Genomic DNA, 19,753 nt, shown 5'->3' on the forward strand with positions numbered 1-19,753 from the left:
TTTCCACATAATGGGCCGGATGATTCGGCCATTGCCTAGTAGGCAGAAACTTACATTGAGTACGTATTCACCCACCGGAGTTTTCTCTCCAGCGACTGCATCATCATCACATCTACAGTGGCCTGATCAGCCGAAAGCTATTGGAAAATATATTTTTTTACTGACAACTCATGCTTGAGATCTCGATGCCATGGGATAGTTTGCATGGTGATAGACACTCCCCCAGTAAGGCATTGTTAATGCTGGCAAAGACTCTGCCGCCATAGCCGTAACATCTTTGCCATTTCTCACGAGGCAAACACCAACTGAGGTCCCGGAGGTTACGTATATCGACATCGTCAGTCTACTATCTTCAGCATCTCGTAAAGGCATCCATAAGACCTCATCCGAGGGGCCTCGGTATGAAAACAGACTGCCCTCTTTCACATACCGGGTATTTGACCAGCTTCATCTTTTACCTGCAGCCTGTCTGCTTCCCAGTCACGCATATTCTGCTTATGGTTATTATCGCCGTCTCTGCATTTGAAGTATGCTGAAATATGTACTCCCCCGCTCGCCCACATAAAGCCAAGAAAAGAAATGACTCGGCTGCAGTTTTATTTTATGATACTTCACAAATGATGAGACATCTTCATTTATGATGACGAGATAAATCAAAAAAATAATACAACCACGGTACCAGTTCGGAGGATAAAGGGTACATTGCCCGTGTAAGCCAGCATCTAGGTTCTAAGGTAACCACCAAGATCGTGGCACCTCCGGCCTGTTCCGTACAAGTGGTCTCATTAACTTATCAGACTGTACTCTAAACGACTAGCCAGGCTGAAGCTTAACGCGCCAAATTATATGTCATCGACAAAGAGCCGCGAGGAACGCGTAGTAATATGTTCTGGACTTCTAGTATAGCCACCGAATGACAAGTGTCGAAAACGTCGGCATCATTTCCGAAAAAGAACGGCAAATACAACAAAACAGGCTTTTGAAATGCATGAAAAGTTTTTTCTTATCCACCATTCTTGGCGCTTAGTAGTGCGAAGAAGAGAGGGCAGTGGTTTTGCAAGTAGATCCGTAATAGCTTGCACCATTGAACGATTGCAAATTGCCTGTTTTGAATTTATTATTTGCATGAAAAGATTCAAATTCTGATCTGCAACATGCACAGACATAATTCATTAAGAATTAAAGCTTAACCCGACTGAAATCCCTGAGGTTAAGCCCAGCCACCGCTTTTTCGTAGTCAGGAGAACTACTAGATAGCTGGCAGTATTATTGGTATTTATCCAATTGAAAATTAGAATCTGAGCAGCCGCATTGAAAAGAAAAAATATTATTCGAGTTTGATTTTATTTCTTGCCCTTTTACTTTATTCAATCGCAAAATTACCTGGAGATGGAGAGGTAGAGCCGCTCTCTATTCAGGGAGGTCGACTTACAGTTTGGGTCGACGTGGAGGTGAACAAGCGAGAAAGTATCGCCAGTGCGCGCTCAGGCCATGTTCACGACGCCCTCAATTTTTTTTTTTTTTTTTTTTTTTTTTTTTTTTTTTTTTTAATTCTAAACATGGCCGATATCGTCCGGTGATCAGATCAGAATGACGCTTCAATTACTCGAACACCCAGGCTTGAAGCTTCTGGAACGGTCGCTGCAGAACTGAACAAACGCGTGCAGATTCGTTGCTCCGCAGGCTCTTCTGACGCAAGCCCGCATCAACCCAGTTCCTGAGCAGTGACGTGCGTCTGGGGAGAGGTGCGAGACGGTCTCAGGCTTATCGCGTTCAAGTCTAGCACGCGGATAGCGAGCAGGGGTGCTGTGGCTAAATCCTGAGGAGGGGCTGTTAAGAGGCGCTTGTACCGGCAAGTACCGCCAGTTTAGGGGATGTTTGGCTCAGCACGGGATGAGGGGCGGAGGGAAAGCTCCGTGGGCGTTGCTGGCTTTTGCTCATTGTTGGTTGCTGGTAGCAGCATTACTAGGCTTTGCTTTTTATCTTTGCGGGTATTAGCGGTCGCCATTTGGGAGACTCGGATGGATTGAACTTGAAATTCCGATTGTGGCAGAAATCTTAAAAACGTCCATCTCTAGACATAGGCAAGAGTTGTAAACCAGTTACCTATACAAGGGATGCTATGTGTCCTTTGGCAACAAAGTTTGGACATTACACTTCAATGAGGATGTGGGGTAGTGTTTAGCTGTAAGCTGAAGCAGAGAAGAGGAACCTGCATTCTCCATACAGCAACCAGCCCCCAGCACGAGGGCACAAAGTAACGTGTCTAGCGATATCTCGCCGCTGTCTTATACGAAGCCGTCTGTGGCTTTCGTTACGTTATCCTTGGTTATCTCCCTTGGCCAAGACTAAAAAAGGATTGCCAGATTGGGCAATGAACGACAACTGGGGCCACACCAAGCTACCTCGCTGGTACTTACGCCTCAGTCTCACACTAACTGCTTCTTGCCATCGAGATCGATCGCCTTACCAAGAATCCGATTGCCCAAAACTTGGAGCTGCACAGATCGAATCGGGAGCTTGTGTTAGCCTCCAAATCCAGAGCATGGCATTTCTCAGGAGTTCTGGGGGCTGGCACATATAAACGCGGCGAGCCTCCAATCCCCTCTTCCGAGCTCATCCATTTTGGTCTACCACTGCTGACTTATATCCATAACCGCTATTATCTCTACCTCGATAATAGCAACTATTACTTAATTATACCTCGCTGCCGCTGGCGATAAACTCATCTCACAACTCACACTGCTGCCGATCTATCCAGCGTTTGTCCCTACTGGCTCCCTCGTGATGGCTCGGCAGACAGTCACCACCAAGCCAAAAGGCACTACTAAGCCAAGACACACCAAGTCGAGAGACTCTGTATCCGTAAACGGCACCAGCAAGAAGGACAAGAAAGAGGTAGGTCTTTTTCACTCTGAAACCTAGATGATTTCGTAAATTAAGTTTTTGCTCTTGCAGAAAAAGCTCCCTCGTCTGGAATTCACAGAGCGTGCACTGGTTGCCGCCTCACGCCGGGATGATCGCACCTTGGAGCTTCGAATAGAGTCCGCTTACAAGGCGAGTGCCATCCACAAGGCACGTACCGGAAAAGGATTTTTCGTCTCAGAGGCTGGAGTGCTTAACAAGGAAATGTACGAAGAAGATGCTCTTTTGCCCAGATTCACAGCCATGGGTCTAAGCGCGCCACCTGGATTTGTCGTTGATCCCAACACGGTGAGAGACCTGCTGGCAGAGTCTGACCGAAGTTGGCGCGATAACGACGTCAATAAGATGTTTGCTCAAATGTTTCCACATGCCGACGAGCACGCCCGCAGATTCTCTCAGCAATCTTCTCCTCTACAGCCATACTCTCCTCCCGAATACTCTCCTTCTTCTATGCCTTCAACCATGTCTCCCACTTCTCCACCTCCGGCGTTTGAATCTCCTGCCTCCATGCAAATGCCTCAGCATTCTCCTCACTTCCCACATTGGGATTCCAACAACCTGGATTTCGCAATGTCACAGACGCAGACACAGGCGCAGGCGCCAGCGGATCTTTTCCCGCCCCTTTTCGATTTCTCATCTTCCTCTGCGAGCGATCAGTCCATGTCTTCAATGTCAACTCCCTCTTTTGGCGGCTCCCCTATTCGAGAGTTTCTGCACATCGATCCAGCTCAGACGCAGCACGAGATGCTCCACCAAGATCTGTTCCCCGTGGGAGACTCGACTCTGTTCTGGGAATAGGAGCAAAACTCAAGCGTCAAGTGTATTTAGCGAATGTTTATCTTGGGGAGTTTTTGGGTTTAGGTGGAGTTACACGAGTACTCAGTGTATAGGTGGAGTTTTGGTTACCATGTGCTAGAGTTGAATAGCGGATCATACCTGATATAAGCTGGTGCTTTCAGGCGACATCGCTGTATTATAATAGTTAGACATGTGGCTATTATAATGATAATGAAGCTGAACGCTCAGTTGAAAGATTGCCATCACTACTTGACAAGTGAGATATCTATGTGATAAGTCGCATATTCTGGCACAGTATAGCAATATTTTATGTAGTTGTCGCCGCCTGAGCAAAGCCCTTGAAATGCCACCCATCGATGCTTATATTGTGGAGGCAGGCCCAACATCGATCTCATCATTCGTGCTATGACGATGGATGAAACCTAAAAGCGCTTCAACATGAGCTATTTCAATGACAGCAGATTATGTAAGGCGCTTTGAAACGGGATTGATTTCACATCACATCACCCGTCTCTTCTGAGTCAGCTCAGCTCTCCTCAATACTTCACACGTCGCCACGCGCCACTCGGGCTACTGCGGCACCCAGGAAAGTTTTTAAAAAAAAAGGCCGATTGCGCATTCATGGCAAATCTGTCCGAAATCGAGTTGCCCTGCTAAATACCGCATGCTAGTAATAGTACTAGTACTTGCAGGAAACAATTAAACAAAACAAAGTGGCTCATCGCTTGTGGCCAGTTGGCAGAAACACGGGGTTGAGGTCATTGCTGCTATCGCCAGAACCAGAGGTTTGACCATGTGTGCCAATGATTGGCCTCACGGATCTACCGCCTTGGCTCGGGCATGCACGCAGGGTCGTCTGAGCCTAAGATTATTTTGCATGTGGCTATGGTGGCATGCAGAGCGTTTGAAACATTGAGGAGAAGAGAAAAACATGAAATATTTATATGTAAATGGTGCAGAAACAACAAGGGGAGATGGACATCTCTAGATTCTTCTAGCAACATCCACACTGAGGCGGCATGCAGCTTGGCGGCGCTCTTGATTAGGTTGCCGCTGGGAATCCCTGTCCCTGGCCTCTGGTGTTCTTGGTTGCCCCTGTGAAACGCCACAGCTCGGCTGGCTCCAGCTTTTTTCTTCCCTTTGGCTGGGCTATGAAAAGTAAAATCCCAAGAGTCCGTACTGGGTAGTATTGTAGAATGAAATGGGAGCTGTCAAGTGTGGCCAGCGCCAGACTGATTTTTAGGAAACCGCTTCATTTCGCTCTTTATACAATCAAAGATATATAAGAGAGCCGGAATACAGCTATTGATGACTACTTTATATCCAAAGGCATGTATTCAGGCGTTTCGGATTTACGTTCAAGGTTCCGACCCTCTCACTTTACGTTTGGTTTACTGAAGCAATCCTCGCTGAGAAATATGTACTACGGGGATATCCATAAAGCAGGTAAATATAATCTGTACGGATGTAAAACAACATTTGAAACAATGTATAGTAATAATGGTCTGGACCTTTACTTTGCTACATTATTACTATAAGCACAAAGTAAAGCGGTAAGAGCCGGTGCCATAATAGCATATGTCTTATCGGAGCATAGGGGAATGAGATAGTCGTATATGACTATCATTGAAGCTACCCTCGTGTAACACTTATTTATGTAAAGCCACTCTGTAAGAGCTCGAGAGAGCGAGCTGTGCCCGCAAGGTGACTCTAATGTAATGTGCTGCAAGGGATCTCTGAGTATTACGTTATATACACTAACACATGTCTTGGTGTTGTCTTAAGCTATGCTCTTGGGATCATGGCTTACAGTCATACGCTTGACAAGGAGTATATTGGCAATATACATATAAATACGACCAATCCAGCACCAACCTTTAAGCGAAAGTAAAATTATTAAGCGATTTTCATACTCATTTTATCACTATCCTGAAAAACCTTCTGGAAGACCAAACTCTCGTATTACCTTGTTTATCAACCCGTTATCACACACACTCACCAGGTCTGTTAATGAAGCAAAAGTCCCTGAACTTAGGCTATCTGCGCTCCTTGGAGACTCTCTAGCTTTTTGATCATGTTTTATTAACATGAGGTATGTGTTAAGGGTTGTCCTCCAAAAGGGCAGCACGGAGCTCTATTTCTGGTGGTACAAGGGACTGAGGATGCTGTAACGGTCGATCCATTTATAACTATTGCAGAATGAAGCTTGGTGCTCAGTCCATGATAGCAGAGAAAATGTAATGTATGTTATATACCAGTTGATACAGAGGAGAGTTACCAATTTCATTTGCTTGATTTCAATACCGTATACGAAGCTAGCCAGAGCGTAGATAGTTGCACCGTATCCGCCACACTTACATCTTGCAACAGCATTCTTTTTTACACGGTGTACGTTTTGCCATAAACGACGAGGTGGACACTTGTTTTAGTCGGACTTGCATACGCGTCAAACTTATCTAAACTATTTTTTTTTCCTGTGAAAAAAAAAGGCCGAAAAGCTAATGGAGAGACCAGATAACAGAAAGCAGCTCAGGCTGAAATGGGGCTGAAGTATCCTATGTTTTGCCTTTGTCTTAACCAGGGTACCCATTCTCGCGATCCTCCACAAAGCAGCTGATAGAGACTCTATTTCATTACAGTGTATATTAATGGATACTGAGCCTGGACTAGGCAGTGCATGCGTATAGTACTAGTATTTGCAGCAGCAAACGGTGGCCTGTGGCATGTGGCCAGTCGGAAGAAACACGGGGTCCAGGCCACGGCTATCGCCAGAGCCAGAGCCTTGGCCATGTGCGCCGATGATTGGCCTCACGGATCTTCCGCCTCGGCACGCATGCACGCAGGGTCGTCTTAGCCCGAGATTATGATTTTTTACCAGCGATTATGGCGCATACAGTGCATGCCAGACTGTTGTACTGAGAGGACGCAGAGGAGAATATACAATATCGAAGTGTAAACAGCAGCATCATATCAAACGACGGAGAGAGAATCTGGCATCGTAGCATCAAATCTTATATCCCCCTCCGCACTCACCGGCAGTTCCATCTGTTCGCCTCCTAAAAGTCGCCCCGGCACTGAGGCGCATGCAGCTTGGCGGCAAACTTGAGTGGTTGCCGCCGCGCCGGGAATCCCTGTCCCTGGCCTCTGGGGACCCTCTAGAGACCCTCTGGAGACTCTGGGGCCCTCAGGCTACCCCTCTGAAACGCCACAGCTCGGCTGGCTCCAGGACTATTTTTTCCCATTTTGCTGGGGCGGCGCTTGAAAAGTGAACCACTTTGCTCCTCTCACCTGCGTTTTCCAACAAGGCCCGCGACTCTGCGGTCAGAGGCAGACAAGCCCTTTATCTGCTTTTTTTCTTCAACACGCCTCTCACGGCCGTTGACCTCTGCAGCCTCTGTTTTTGTCGGCAGCATCATCCCCCCTTTTAATTTGGCAAAAGGCGGTGCATATCGATTTGCAGAGGCCCCCTCCATCCTGCGATATCGTTCAGCCTATTCTAAACTCAGGGCACCATGTCGTCATCAGCACCCCCAACCGTTACGACGCCAGACGAACCCCAAAACGAGGGCTCCAAGTTGCGGACGTTTCTTGGCATCTTGAAAAAGTATGAGATATCCCTTTGTGGCCCTTGGTCTGATGCAAAACCTCGACACGACCTCTCGGGATAGCATAGACGATGCCATTATACCGAGTGCTGTCACGCGAAATCGGCGGTAAAGCCTAGTGGGGCTTTGGAGTCTCGACACGCAGCGCCGCCTCAACGAAAGACGGTCGATCTGCTATGCGAATTGGCTCTAATCGGATGCAAACGTTGCAATCTGCGGCAGAAGACATGCTAATAACGTTTTTTTTTGGACTTAGATTCATCGGCGTCACTGATCTCGCCAGTGTTCGATTCTCGCTCCCCTCCCAGCTGCTCGAGCCCACACCGAACCTCGAATACTGGACTTACCTCGATGCACCCAACGCATTCGTCGCCATCGGCACTTCTGATGAGCCCCTCGATCGAATGCTTGAAGTAGTTCGCTTCTGGCTTACAAAGGATCTCAAATATGCAAAGGGGAAGCCCTGCAAGCCATATAACTCGTGTCTCGGCGAGTTCTTCCGGGTGAGCCCAGCCCCACTACCGGGCGTTGGATGTTGCATCCGACATTATCAATAACTTCAGTAGATCACTTTGTGCTGACCACGAAATCTTTTGCAGTGCAACTGGGAGACAGAAGATAATGCCCCCAGGATAAATACCGTCGATCTTCAGACCCCCGGCTCGAGCTCGAGCTCGCTCAAGGGAGCCGCTGCCACCTTGAAGGCGGCTGCCAAGAGCGACAAGAGCTCCTCGTCGGTGTCTCTGACAGTCCCTCAACACGGCACTCTTTCTGACGAGGCTGCCCCACTCGTCCGAATCTCATACCTCACTGAACAAACTTCACATCACCCTCCTGTCAGCGCCTTCCATGTCGCCTGTCCTGAGAAGGGCATCTCGGCCAGGGGCTTTGATCAGATCACTGCCAAATTTACCGGCACCTCTGTCAAGGTGCTGCCCGGCGAGCACAACATGGGCATCTTCATTACATTAGAGAAGAGGGATAACGAGACCTACCAGCTGACACACCCTGCGGCCCATCTGGGTGGCCTCTTCCGCGGATCGTTGAGCGTATCGGTCAGCGAGATGGCTTACATCACATGCCCCGATACGAAGATTAAGGTTATTCTTCACTACGTCGAGGAAGGTTGGTTGGGCCGAACAACAAACAAGATTGATGGTGTCATTTTCAAATATGACCCTGAGAATGATACCAAGACTCGAGTTCAGGACGTTCCGGATGAAGACGTCTTGGCGCGGTTGAGTGGTCCCTGGAGAGAGAGGGTTGTCTTCACATTGGGCCCCAGGCCTGTGGTATGTCCTTGTTCCCTTGTGAAATATTTCTAAACTGCGTATGGAAGAAGAACTGACTTATTGTTTCACCACAGAAACTGGTCCCTATTGAGGAACAGCACGTTATTATTGACATTATCCCACTTAATGTTGCGCCCAAGATTCTACCCCCTGATGAGCAGATGCTTCCTAACGAGTCGCTTCGCCTGTGGTCTGGCGTCACCGAAGCCATTCTCGCAAAGCAGTACTCCAAGGCAACCGAAGTCAAGGTCGCCCTCGAGGAGGCCCAGCGAGAAAAGGCCCGAAAGCGCGAGGAGAACAAGGAGACATGGCAGCCTGTCTTCTTTGAACACGTCGTCGGTAACGGCGGTAAGCCCGATCTCACTGAGAAGGGAAGGCAAGTTTTGGGTCTTGCCCAGAAGAGCGAGTGGAATCTTGAGGGCGTTCTATAGAAATGGCGTGGGAAGAGAGATTGAAGGAAAGGCAAAGATTGGATAAAGCATATTGGCATAGATACTTTTTTTTTCTTTTTTGGACGGATAAGAGAGAGAGAGAGAGAGGTGTTGAATCTGGCTTGATGATATACATATACCACGTGGGTTGATTTGGCCTATACGCATAGATTGTGTTCGCAGCACACTACATAGTTGTTCTTATTTTTCGGGATAGATTTTTTCATTCTTTTTCACTTTTGCAGTCTTTTCTTGGCAATGATAATTTTTGATTTTGAATTTTTGCCATGATATCAGTCCAGAAGAGGGTGGCAGCGTTGGCCGTTTATATAGTACATGAGTGAGGACATTTCCCAAACAAACAAACAAAAAGATCAGCTTTTTCTATAGCACAAATGTTTGTGTCAAACCAAACAACAACAAAAGTCATAATTTTCCCTTCATTTTCCACTTTTTGACGTAAACCGTAAAACCCAATCAAACCCAACATTAGATTCGTACACTTTCCTTTCCTTTCCCGTCCTCTCTTCAGTTCATTTAAGCATCGACGAAAGTGCGGACGTTCTTGAGCCAGCGGATGTACTCCTGCTGCTCCTTGGCGTCAACGTAGTCAGGGACAAAGACAGCCAGGGACTCGTTGATGCCACGCTCCTCGAGGAAGCGCTCCATCAGCACCTGCAGGTCCTCGTCGAGGCTGCCGAAGGGAGGTCCGGGGTAGACGTCAGCGCGCTTCTGGGCGGCCTCAGGGGAGTCGATGCGAGCGACGGTGGCGTCCTCGTAGAAGAACATGTTGTCGACGACAATCTCGCCGTCACGGGCGGTGGCGTCGATGTTGAGGGCACCATCGGTCTTGCCGGGCTTCTCAATCAGGATGGACAGGTTGATGGGTGCGCCAGCCTCCTCGTCGGCCTCACCGTCGAGGGCATCGTCGGGGTTCTGCTGCTTGTCGGACTGGAGGGACTCCTCGGGGAGCTCATCCTCCTCGAAGAGGTTGTCCTCGGCGTAGGGGTCGAAGTTGGTGATGTCAGCGATGGAGAAGCTGATGGTGATCCTGCAAGAAAGAAATTTAGTCAATTTCATGCTTCATACTGATTGCTATGTTCAAATTGAGCTTACTTCTCTTCGTTGAAGCTGCGGGTCAGCTTGACAACCTCCTGGCCGGGAGTATCGATAAGCTCGAATGGGCTGTTGTCAAGGAAGTCTTTGATGCTGGCGGGCTGCTGCTCATTGACCTTGATGTCCTCCTCAATCTGGATCTCGCTGTCGAGCTTGGCAGACAGGGCAACGTCAACCTCGACGTCGTCCTCCTGGTTTCGGCGAACGGTCGTGGAGAAAGCGGCAGCTCGGGTGGGCAGCAGGGCCTTGATGGCGGGGGACTTAACGAAGGTGCTGGGGCGCGCAATGGCCGACGAGCGCAGGGAAGCACCGGCTGAGCGGCTGAGTGTCCGAGGAGCAGCTCGTGCGAGGTTTCTGACGAAAAGCATTTTGGCTGGTTTTTTGGAAGAGAGAGTAGAATATGGCGTTGGAGGTGGTTCGTGAGAGGGATGATGTAGTAGCTGCGAAGTAGTGCCAAAGTTTTTTTTGTTTTGCTACCCCATTTTTACTGGAGCTACCAGCAGCTCTATGGCCCCACGTGATTAATCAACTGGCATGCAAGCACTCTAATGGATGAGAGCTTATGGATTTCTCTATCAAGAAGACATGATTGTGGGCATGGTGGAAATATGTAAGAAAATTGAATAACATGAATTTTTAACTAGTTCATATATTAAGTGCATGGCCTTTGCAAGGCCCGCTGTTCCGCTAGATGATTTATGCCTAATCTCAGTGCCCGAGTTGGAAATGAGCAAAGCTAGCGAAGCGGCTTCCAGCTGTGTGGTATGCCGTCCGAATATGCGCCATGTCTCCTAGACATTAGACCCAACATTATTCATGAATATATGGCACTCTTGTACGCATATTTGATCTTCCTGCCCTATCCCAAACATAGCACCATCATTCTGTTCCGATCTCCCACGGGACCAGCATTTGGTCGGGGATCTATGATGGTCGAGTAGCCATGGCTAAATGGGAGAGCAATTGTTGAATCGCAACTTCTTGTACTTGTGGAAATTCGAATCAGTCGAGCCCAGGCAACTAGCAGCCACCTTCAGGGTGCTCCATAGATTTACGGTAGCCTCGCTCGCTTGGGAGCTGTTGATTGCTTCTTCGTACGTAAGATATCAGAGAACAAGCTCTTTCAGTTAAGGGCCTTTGAAGGCGGCTCGGATTTGCGAACATTGCCAGTTTTTGTGACTTTGATCCAGGGGATGGTGGTGAGGTATACCCAAGTGCCCTCCCAAGCATCCAAGAGCTTGACATTCTCCACTGAAGTAACATCAGGGAGCACTATTGCAATATTAGCTTAACAATCTTCTTCTAGAGTATAAAACAGTTGAAAATGACTTACGGAACCCTTTGGTATACTCCTCGTCAAGCGCGGCTATCTTCATCTTCAACAAGTCCTCCTTGGTGCTGGCAGGTCGCCCGGCACGGCGAGTCTTCTTCACAGCCTCGTACTCTTCATCGTACTGGTGAACAAATCTTTGAATGTACAGTCAGCTTCCAGTTCTCATGTATAGGTGGTAAGCCATAAAATACTCACGTGTGAATAAGTGCCTGGATGGCTGCCACTTCAAGCGGCTCAGCGCCCTGCTCTCTCACATTCTGTTGGAAGAATGTGACACGTTCAACTAATGTTCTGGTTAGATATGAAATGTATCGGTCTCATAATCCCATTAATAGACTGCGTACCAATGGGCTGTTCCCTCTTGTTCCTAGCCGCAGCGAGTTTCTCAAGTCTTTGATCTCTCACTCCAGCTTTGTGAAGTCTCATAGAGTTTCTGGATTTTTCATGCAATGCGTTGATGTCTCCACCGCGCTTCTTGGAAATTTGTTTCCGAACTTTTTGAAGTGTGCTAGGCATTTTGAAAGTTTCTTCGTCTTCGTAAATGGATGCTTATGGCCGAGTAGGTGATTCTAAAGATTGATGCCGTAGTAATTTTTTTTTTAATCTTCGATTTCTTTTACTAGCGGCACTGGCAGTCGTTAGGCGCAAGGTTTTTTCTTTTCTATGAACAGGGGTCTCGTGCTAAATTGGGCAAGTGGCTTGAGCTGCGTAGCGGCTATAATTCGGATAAAGCCTCGCTGCTGGCTCAGTGTGCTTTCACTCAGTGTATATTTACATACATCTCCTACGGCATAGCAGTGCTATTTGATTGCCTATAACCGTACTTCCCGCGCCTTTCTTAATCGACATCTACTTGTCAATAGCTATCTAGATGCTGCGGCTGAAATTCGCCCCCAGCTGTCAATTTACGGCACATAAGCGCATCTCGTTATCCCTTCCCGCCCCCGCGCTCTAAAAGTGACGGGATGCTGTTAGTCAACAATGGTCCCATGTCAACAGACAAGACAGACCAATTTTCCCTTTGTTTCAATACCCAATCTGCTACCAAAATTTATATAGTTGGAATATGATGACGCATGTATTAAATACTCTATACAAGCTTTTGAATTCCTCGATACTCAGCCTGTCTTGCGAAGAATTACAGACTCGCACAAAGTAAATAGATAGGTCCGGTTGCCAGGTCAATCTATCCCTGTTTGGGCACCTTCTGCCACGCCAGCAGCGCTATGGCACGCGCTCCAGGCGCTGTGGACCCGCCCATTAAGGCCCCCCAGCGCGTCTTGCTTGCTTGTCTCAGCGACTGCAGAGCCAGACGCCCATTAACCGAGATTCAACATGCCCGCCCACTGGTAGAGTCCAGGGTCTTGCGCCGTGAATCTCCTTCACTCCGAATCGCTTCATTTGCTACACCGACAGACGCTCCTCGTCTCTCTCGATCTTCTGTCCGACCAGGCCGCCGTCACGACGCGATCTCCAGGCCACTCGTAGTCCATCGCCTCTGACCGCTTGACGTGCCCTGTCTGTTTGAGCCTTGTGCTCAGCAGTCACCGCGTCCAGAGGCTGGGCTGTCAATTCATGGGCACACTCGCTGATCCACGCAGACACTAAGGGAGTAGATTGGGACTTTTTGCATGGAAGAGTCTGAAATTTTGCTGTTTTTTTCATACGTGAATTTTTGAGTGGGGTTACAAAATGGGTGTATCAGGTATGGATATAATATGATATGATATGGCATGGCCAAAGCCGTTTATTTGCGAGGGGCAATTGTTGTGCTGACTATCGGAAGGATTGCTGCCGATTCTCAAGTCTATCCAGAGGCCAACAGAGCTGAAAAAGTTCAATGGAGAGACGCTGGCTGTTGACGGCTATGGATGGCTGCACCGCGCAGCCTATTCATGTGCTCCCGAGCTAGCCCAAGGCAAGCCTACTAAAAAGTAAGTTCAAGATGCTCAGCTATGAGAGATTCAGTGTGATTAATTGGAAATATCTTTCAAGGTTTATCAATGCGGCTTTGCATCGAGTTAGAATGCTAAAGCACTTTGGCGTCACCCCTTATATGGTATTTGATGGCGATTATCTCCCTAGCAAGGCTGCTACCGAAGAGTCTCGTGCCAAAAAGCGAGAGGAGAAGCTCAAGATTGCCAATGAATATCTCAAAGCTGGGAAGTCTTCTCAGGCAGTGCAAGAGTTCCAAAAATGCATTGATATCACGCCGGAGATGGCATCCGCCCTGATCCAAGAGTTGAAGAAGATGGATATCCCATATGTGGTGGCTCCCTATGAGGCTGATGCTCAGCTCGTTTATCTCGAACGAATTGGCTTAGTCGGAGGCATCCTTTCAGACGACTCGGACCTGCTGGTCTTTGGTGCCAAGCGACTGCTCACCAAGCTAGATCAATATGGAAACTGTATCGAAATCAACCGACGAGATTTCTGTGCCTGTCGTGAAATCTCTCTGACCGGCTGGAGTGACACTGAGTTTCGACGAATGGCAATCATGAGCGGCTGCGATTATCTTAATGGTCTTCCCGGAGTAGGGCTCAAAACAGCGTACCGGCTACTGCGAAAATCCAAATCCCCCGAGCGTATTGTTCGCATGCTGCAATTCGACGGAAAGCGCATATCAGAGAATTATCTGACCTTGTTCTATCAAGCGGAGCTCACATTTTTACATCAATGGGTGTTTTGCCCTACGAAGAAGGAACTCGTCCATCTCACAGAACTAGAAGCGAACCGTACGGCAGAGGAGATGCCTTTTATCGGATCTTACGTTGAACCAGAGATGGCTCGCAAAATCGCAAATGGCGATGTTAATCCCATTACAAAACTTCCAATCGCCTTGCCCATCTCGCCGTCCAAACGAAGGCACTCTCAGCTCGCTACACCTACTGAAACCGGCCCACAGTCCAAGCCCATCAATTCATATTTCAAAGGCCATCACCGGATACCTTTGGCCGAGATGGACGCCAACTGCTTCTCCGTCGATCCTCAACGAATTTCGCAAATTACTGCCGGAGGAGCTGTCTCACGTGTGTTTCCATTACCAAGACCCTATATACCCGGATCGCAACAGTCAGGACAGCCAGCGGAAGATAATACAGATTCTCATCAGACAACACAAACCGCTCAACGAACTTCACCTCGTTTGAATCGAAGACGGACGGAGCCGATCGCTAATCTATTGGCCAGCGTCTCAAATAGTCAACCTCCCCAGACAGAGGCGTCAACTAGACCTCCGAAGAAGGCCCGCCTGTGTGACGATTCGTTTGACGTGGAGGCAGATGGCTCACCAAAAAAGAGTCGATTTTTCCCTGCAAAGAATAAAGTTACCAAAAAGGATCCGCGGAAGACAAAGAGCGAGGCATACTTGCTTTCAGATGATTCCCTGGATGAAGCCCTCAATAACTTACCTGATATTGAAGGGTGGGCGTCTGGGGCTCTGTCGAAGAAAGGTGTATCAATCTTTGCCGATAAACCAAAGGGGCCACCTCCTAGCCAGCCTGAAAGTACCAGTCAACAAGATTCCACTCAGGCAGATGCAACACCGCGAGATAACAGCCAGCCAAAGGCCAGCCAACAGGAGGCCAACGACCAGGAGGCCAGCCAACAGGAGCTCAGCGAACAGGAAGCCAGCCAACAGAAAACCATCCAGCAGGAGACTAGTCAAGTTTCGATTGCAACTCAAGACACAGGACTCACTTCCCTAGAAGAGAGCCAAAAGAACCCTGCTGACACACCCGAGTCTTCAGTCGATGACTTGTTGCCTCCCCCGAAAGCGCCTGTCTCGACATCCGAAATTATCCGTACCCCTCCTCGTCCAAGCTTAAAGCGCTTTTCCTACTCTTCCAAATCTTCGGCTACACCAGCTTCAAGATCCTCACAGTACTCCTCTATGTTCAGTCCCGCCTCTGCTGCCTCCACTGCACCATCCACAGCCCGCGCAAGACAAACGCCCCTTCAACGCATGGGAACATGGGCGTTGAAGGGCCCGGCATCGTCTCCAAGTCTCCCCGCGTCACGAAAAGATGTTGACAAAGGCCCTGGTGCTAAAGGGCTGACCAACCCTGCACTTGTCCCTCTTCCTAAGGTGGACTTGGATGAGATGGAGGCATTGAATAAAACATGCGGAAGCGAAGACCAAATCATCCCCGATAGCGACGGGGAGGAAGAGGACGATGACGAAGAGGCCAGACTCCCAACCAAAAAGCTTAATCTCGCTCGCTTTGTCTATTCTTAAAAAAAAAAAAAAAAACTGATACCACTTTACTGATACCACCACCAGTCTTTTACTATTAGACACATTGGAATTTTTCTTCTTCTTTTAAATCGCTGAGGTTTAATGTGTTAATGATGATACATTCGCAGGCGTTTATTTTAGTGCTCATTTCTTTTTGGTTGTCGGTTTAGGTTTTTGGGAGAAAAACAAGGACTCCTTTGGACGGACTTTGCGGGACAGATGGTGTTTGTATTAGCTGCTTGTTTGGAAGAAACTTGGTCTCGGTGCTTGTCAAAGCCATTTTCAGGTTTGACAGCATCGTGTTGGGAATGGAATGTTGGTATTGTCACTGGAAATAGAATAGCATGGCAATAGATAGCTTTAGGTATTAGGCTAGTAGAAGAATTGATTGTTGAACCCAAAGAAATAAAAGAGGAATTGTCATTCAATAACTCAGTTTCGTTACCCAGAACTTCAGCCTTAGTTAAAGTCGCGTATTTGCACCTACACGTATATTAATCTTTCTACTGCCTCTGCACGCCTTTCCTAAATATGTGTATGACCAGACTTATCATATCATTAAGCTACAGCTGAGGTGCTGAATAACGAAACTGGGTTATTATTATCAGCTATGACTAGCTCTAACAGGTAGATTACAAGACATTCGTTTATGGTACACATGGTGCTTTACAACTTCAATACAATTCCAACAAACACAACAATAGCAAATCCAGGGGGGCGGAGAAGGGGGCCAGAAATTCAAGGCAAGACTAACATTTGCTATCATCTATTTCCTTCTCAAGGATGCACTTTATGTATCATGAATCCTAGTATTCTAAGCGAGTGCATGCGCTAGCCATACGCTGAACTAAAACAGGGGGTACGTATACATACAACCAAAAAGGAATCGAAGAGCAAAAATGAATAAATAACAGGGCTATGGGAAGATGAGGGATAGAGGGTGGAAACGAAGCGCAAAAAAAAAAAAAAAAGGGAAATAAAGTAACAAAACTGAGCAGTAAAGGAGAAAAAATCGTATAATCCACCTGCCCCCATATACCATGTCAAATTCCTTAAACGCCAATTGTTAAGTCGTTAAATATCATAAAATAACACTACTAGTCTATGTTTGGAGGAGACACAAAATTCTCGACGCTGCAATGCAAATATGCTGAATGAGTGGGGGGTGACTCAAGGTCGTCGACAAGAGAAGGAATAGAAACCTCCCGGCTCGCTATATGAAGTATGTATGCCTTGGTATGCCGGTGCATGGTTTGTATGTAATCGTGTATGCAGATGCGAGCCACGCATACTCTCTTAGTTAGTTGCCCCTCGATCATTTCGTATGCCGACCCATTGCGAGATTGACAACGGATTTCCCAGCGGCGGCCTATATCAGTCTATTTCTCAGAGTAGACACTGATAGATCTCAACAGACGAAACTAGTTAGGTAGTCTACTGTTTGTTAAGTAGCAATGTCGATCCGTTCATGAGATCGGCGTTAAACGTCCACTTGGCTATAGATTGATTTGTTAGTGAATGTCAAAAAATTAACAGCTATAGGAGGTATCGTGAGTCATACCCTTCGCAAGATTCTCGGCAGTATCTTCAAGCAAAATGACACGTCTCTTGTTGCAATAAGATGTCTTATCCATGATATCGACCTTCAACTTCGAGTCAGATAGCTCATTGATGGGCTTCTCAAACATCTCTGACAAGTTCTCAACAGCCATTTCCAGATCCTTCTGGTTGTCCTCAAAGATCTCGGTCAAGTTGGTCTTGGCCAAATAAAAGGCAAAAGCGTAAGTCCACTTGAGAGTCTGTCTGCATGTCTGGAGCGCCTGAGATGCAGAGTTGAGATACTGCACTTCGATCCAAGACATACCCGATGTGGTCTGGAGCTGCACCATCTTCTTCTCAGTCTTTTGCGCAATATCTTTGTCCAGTTTAGCGGATTGTTCGTGGTTGGCATATCGGTTATAGTAGTGCAGGTATCTTTCCAGAGACGTGCGGGATCTGGTCTGCGCATCTCTGGCTTCGGCTCCGCTCTTCTCCTCATATCTATTGCAGTTGTACCAGCTTGTGCCGTGCTCAGACCAGAGGCCCATGCACATCCAGCAAAATTCATACTTGCATTTCCTACAGGTCATATGATTGCATCCGCCATTCTTCTCAATCGTCGAACTGCATTTGGGACACTCCTTTGTGTGTGCCGAAATCCAGTTGGCCGTCTCTGAGTCATCAGCACACTTTTTCAGCCATCGCTTGACTAGATCGCAGGGTGCTGGTTGATGGTCGGGGTTTGCGCATCCAAAGCAGAACCTGTTGCCGCAGAGGCATTCAACAGTAGGAACGATCTTATCCAAGTCCTTCTTCTTTACACCGCATTCGATGACATTAGGGCAGTCCGGAGCCGGGCACCATTTGAACGTATCTTTGTCTTCCACGTATGTGCGGTTGAGCAACTCATTATAACGTTCAGTTAGCTCTGCAGTGACGAGGAGGTCGAGTGACCGTGAATCCAGGATGCGACCACATCCATCCGAAGGACACTGGATCCTAGCTGACTCTCCTTCGTCTTGGATTTTCTGTGTGAGGTATTGGCGGTAGCAGTTAACGCAGTAGCGGTGACCACACTTCATAGCGAAGGTCTGAAGACCGTCCTCATCTTCACAGCAGATGTCGCATACAAAGCCGGGAACGGCCTGCAGTTTTGGCTGGCTAGTAGAACTACTGTTCAACCCAGCGGCTTCTAGAACCTTTTCTGGGCGATCCATGTAATCTTCTAGTAGTCTTTCTTTGTTCCATCGAAAGTGTCGTAACATGATGGCTGCATCCTCTTTGGTCAAGTCAAGAATCAGGTTGACATCGTTCATCATGTCATCTTGCTGGCGTCTGATGTCGGTTGGCTCGAGGACCTTGAAGGATACCGCATGAGCGGCCGCCTTTTTCTTGTCCATGTCTTTCGCTGAGAGACCAAAGTCTGGATCGGGTTCGTCAAAATCATCCTCGTCGAAATCTGAGAAACAACACGGATTAGTCAGGCTCACGGGGAAGGATCTTCCGAGAAGACCGGATATGTGAAGGCAGCAGAGTCGGGCTTACCATCTGGACCGGAGAGTTCATCGCCGCTGTCATCTTGCATAATTTCATCATCATCGGTAGAGATGGGTGACATATATTCTTCTTCGGAATCCATATCGCCGGTGGTTTGAGGCGTGGGCGGTGCAGCAGGGAGACTGGCTGAGGCGACGATTTTTTTCTGGGGAGTGCTCTCAGCGTCTGCAGATGTGATCGTCGCCTCTGCAGCCTTTCGCTTTCTCGTTATGGGAGGAATCGTGACGGTGGTGAGCGGGCAAGCAGCAAGCCTGCAGGTCGACGATGGTGCGCTGGCAGACGGAATAGTGATGCAGCACGCTAAGAGGGGCCCTTGTGACGGCACTCAGTGGACTCAGGTGCACGCCGGATCGGTGGGACGAGAAGGATGGGAATCAGGCGAGCACAGCACGCTGCTGCTGGTTCAGGGCGACGCAGGGCGGAGGCAGGCGAAGATGTGACGGCGTGGCGAGCCCGGGTGAATCGAGCAGAAGAAAGGTTCTGAACGGATCCGTTAAATCATCCATATAAGTGATTCAGGACAAGATGAAGAGAATCGAGTTGGGCCGATCGAGCGTTGACTATGGCACCGGCATATCTTCGGCAGCGCTGAGTCAGGCAGCGGCGGCGGTGGGCCCATCAGGTGGCCAACGGCAGGCCTGCGCGAAAGATCTTGCGGGCAGTCTTAGCGCATCGCAGCCGCCTAACTGGGGCTTTTCAGGCAGCCAATGGCCGGATGCATCTTGGCCACTGTTCGGGCTTACCAATAGGAGAAAAAGAAGAGAAAAATCTAGTTGGATGCCTAAGCTAAGGAAGTGGTGCTGTCAAATACCTAGCAATACATCCCTATCAGACAATATTACCTGTAATCTTTTACCTTTTTCAACAAACAAGCAAAACTGGCAGCGTGAATTTGCTATCAGTGAGGTATGTAGTACTCC

At 48.1% G+C, this 19,753-nt stretch overlaps 6 protein-coding genes across 6 annotated transcripts; 3 read left to right on the top strand and 3 right to left on the bottom strand.

Moving 5' to 3' along the window:
- Positions 1–2,686: 2,686 nt before the first annotated feature.
- Positions 2,687–4,143, top strand: GGI43DRAFT_77098 (uncharacterized protein). Its single transcript, XM_083210282.1, has 2 exons — positions 2,687–2,898; positions 2,959–4,143. Exons 1-2 carry the CDS (start codon positions 2,788–2,790, stop codon positions 3,721–3,723), a joined length of 876 nt encoding a protein of 291 aa, XP_083059993.1. The 5' UTR covers positions 2,687–2,787; the 3' UTR covers positions 3,724–4,143.
- Positions 4,144–6,947: 2,804 nt separating this feature from the next.
- Positions 6,948–9,296, top strand: GGI43DRAFT_407654 (uncharacterized protein). The gene is made up of 4 exons (XM_083206256.1): positions 6,948–7,327; positions 7,585–7,831; positions 7,928–8,620; positions 8,695–9,296. The coding sequence occupies exons 1-4, from the start codon at positions 7,236–7,238 to the stop codon at positions 9,049–9,051; spliced, it is 1,389 nt and encodes a 462-aa protein (XP_083059994.1). The 5' UTR covers positions 6,948–7,235; the 3' UTR covers positions 9,052–9,296.
- A 292-nt stretch (positions 9,297–9,588) lies between these two features.
- GGI43DRAFT_384709 (mitochondrial glycoprotein) lies at positions 9,589–10,535 on the bottom strand (the record flags this gene model as incomplete). Its single annotated transcript, XM_083203555.1, has 2 exons — positions 9,589–10,102; positions 10,168–10,535. 2 exons carry the CDS (start codon positions 10,533–10,535, stop codon positions 9,589–9,591), a joined length of 882 nt encoding a protein of 293 aa, XP_083059995.1.
- Positions 10,536–10,765: 230 nt separating this feature from the next.
- On the bottom strand, positions 10,766–12,150 carry GGI43DRAFT_77148 (translation machinery-associated protein 16). The gene is made up of 4 exons (XM_083210283.1): positions 11,845–12,150; positions 11,696–11,783; positions 11,501–11,634; positions 10,766–11,439 (listed from the first exon to the last, which is right to left on the bottom strand). The coding sequence occupies exons 1-4, from the start codon at positions 12,014–12,016 to the stop codon at positions 11,291–11,293; spliced, it is 543 nt and encodes a 180-aa protein (XP_083059996.1). The 5' UTR covers positions 12,017–12,150; the 3' UTR covers positions 10,766–11,290.
- Positions 12,151–13,192: 1,042 nt separating this feature from the next.
- GGI43DRAFT_384711 (exonuclease 1) lies at positions 13,193–15,737 on the top strand (the record flags this gene model as incomplete). Its single annotated transcript, XM_083203556.1, has 3 exons — positions 13,193–13,205; positions 13,287–13,434; positions 13,496–15,737. The coding sequence occupies 3 exons, from the start codon at positions 13,193–13,195 to the stop codon at positions 15,735–15,737; spliced, it is 2,403 nt and encodes an 800-aa protein (XP_083059997.1).
- A 1,234-nt stretch (positions 15,738–16,971) lies between these two features.
- GGI43DRAFT_77207 (RING-5) lies at positions 16,972–19,136 on the bottom strand. The gene is made up of 3 exons (XM_083210284.1): positions 18,822–19,136; positions 17,299–18,735; positions 16,972–17,233 (listed from the first exon to the last, which is right to left on the bottom strand). Exons 1-3 carry the CDS (start codon positions 18,913–18,915, stop codon positions 17,172–17,174), a joined length of 1,593 nt encoding a protein of 530 aa, XP_083059998.1. The 5' UTR covers positions 18,916–19,136; the 3' UTR covers positions 16,972–17,171.
- Positions 19,137–19,753: the final 617 nt, after the last annotated feature.

Source organism: Trichoderma evansii (assembly GCF_050947405.1).
Source record: "Trichoderma evansii strain SZMC 28006 chromosome Unknown GGI43scaffold_12, whole genome shotgun sequence".
In the NCBI taxonomy this organism is placed as follows: Eukaryota; Fungi; Ascomycota; class Sordariomycetes; order Hypocreales; family Hypocreaceae; genus Trichoderma; species Trichoderma evansii.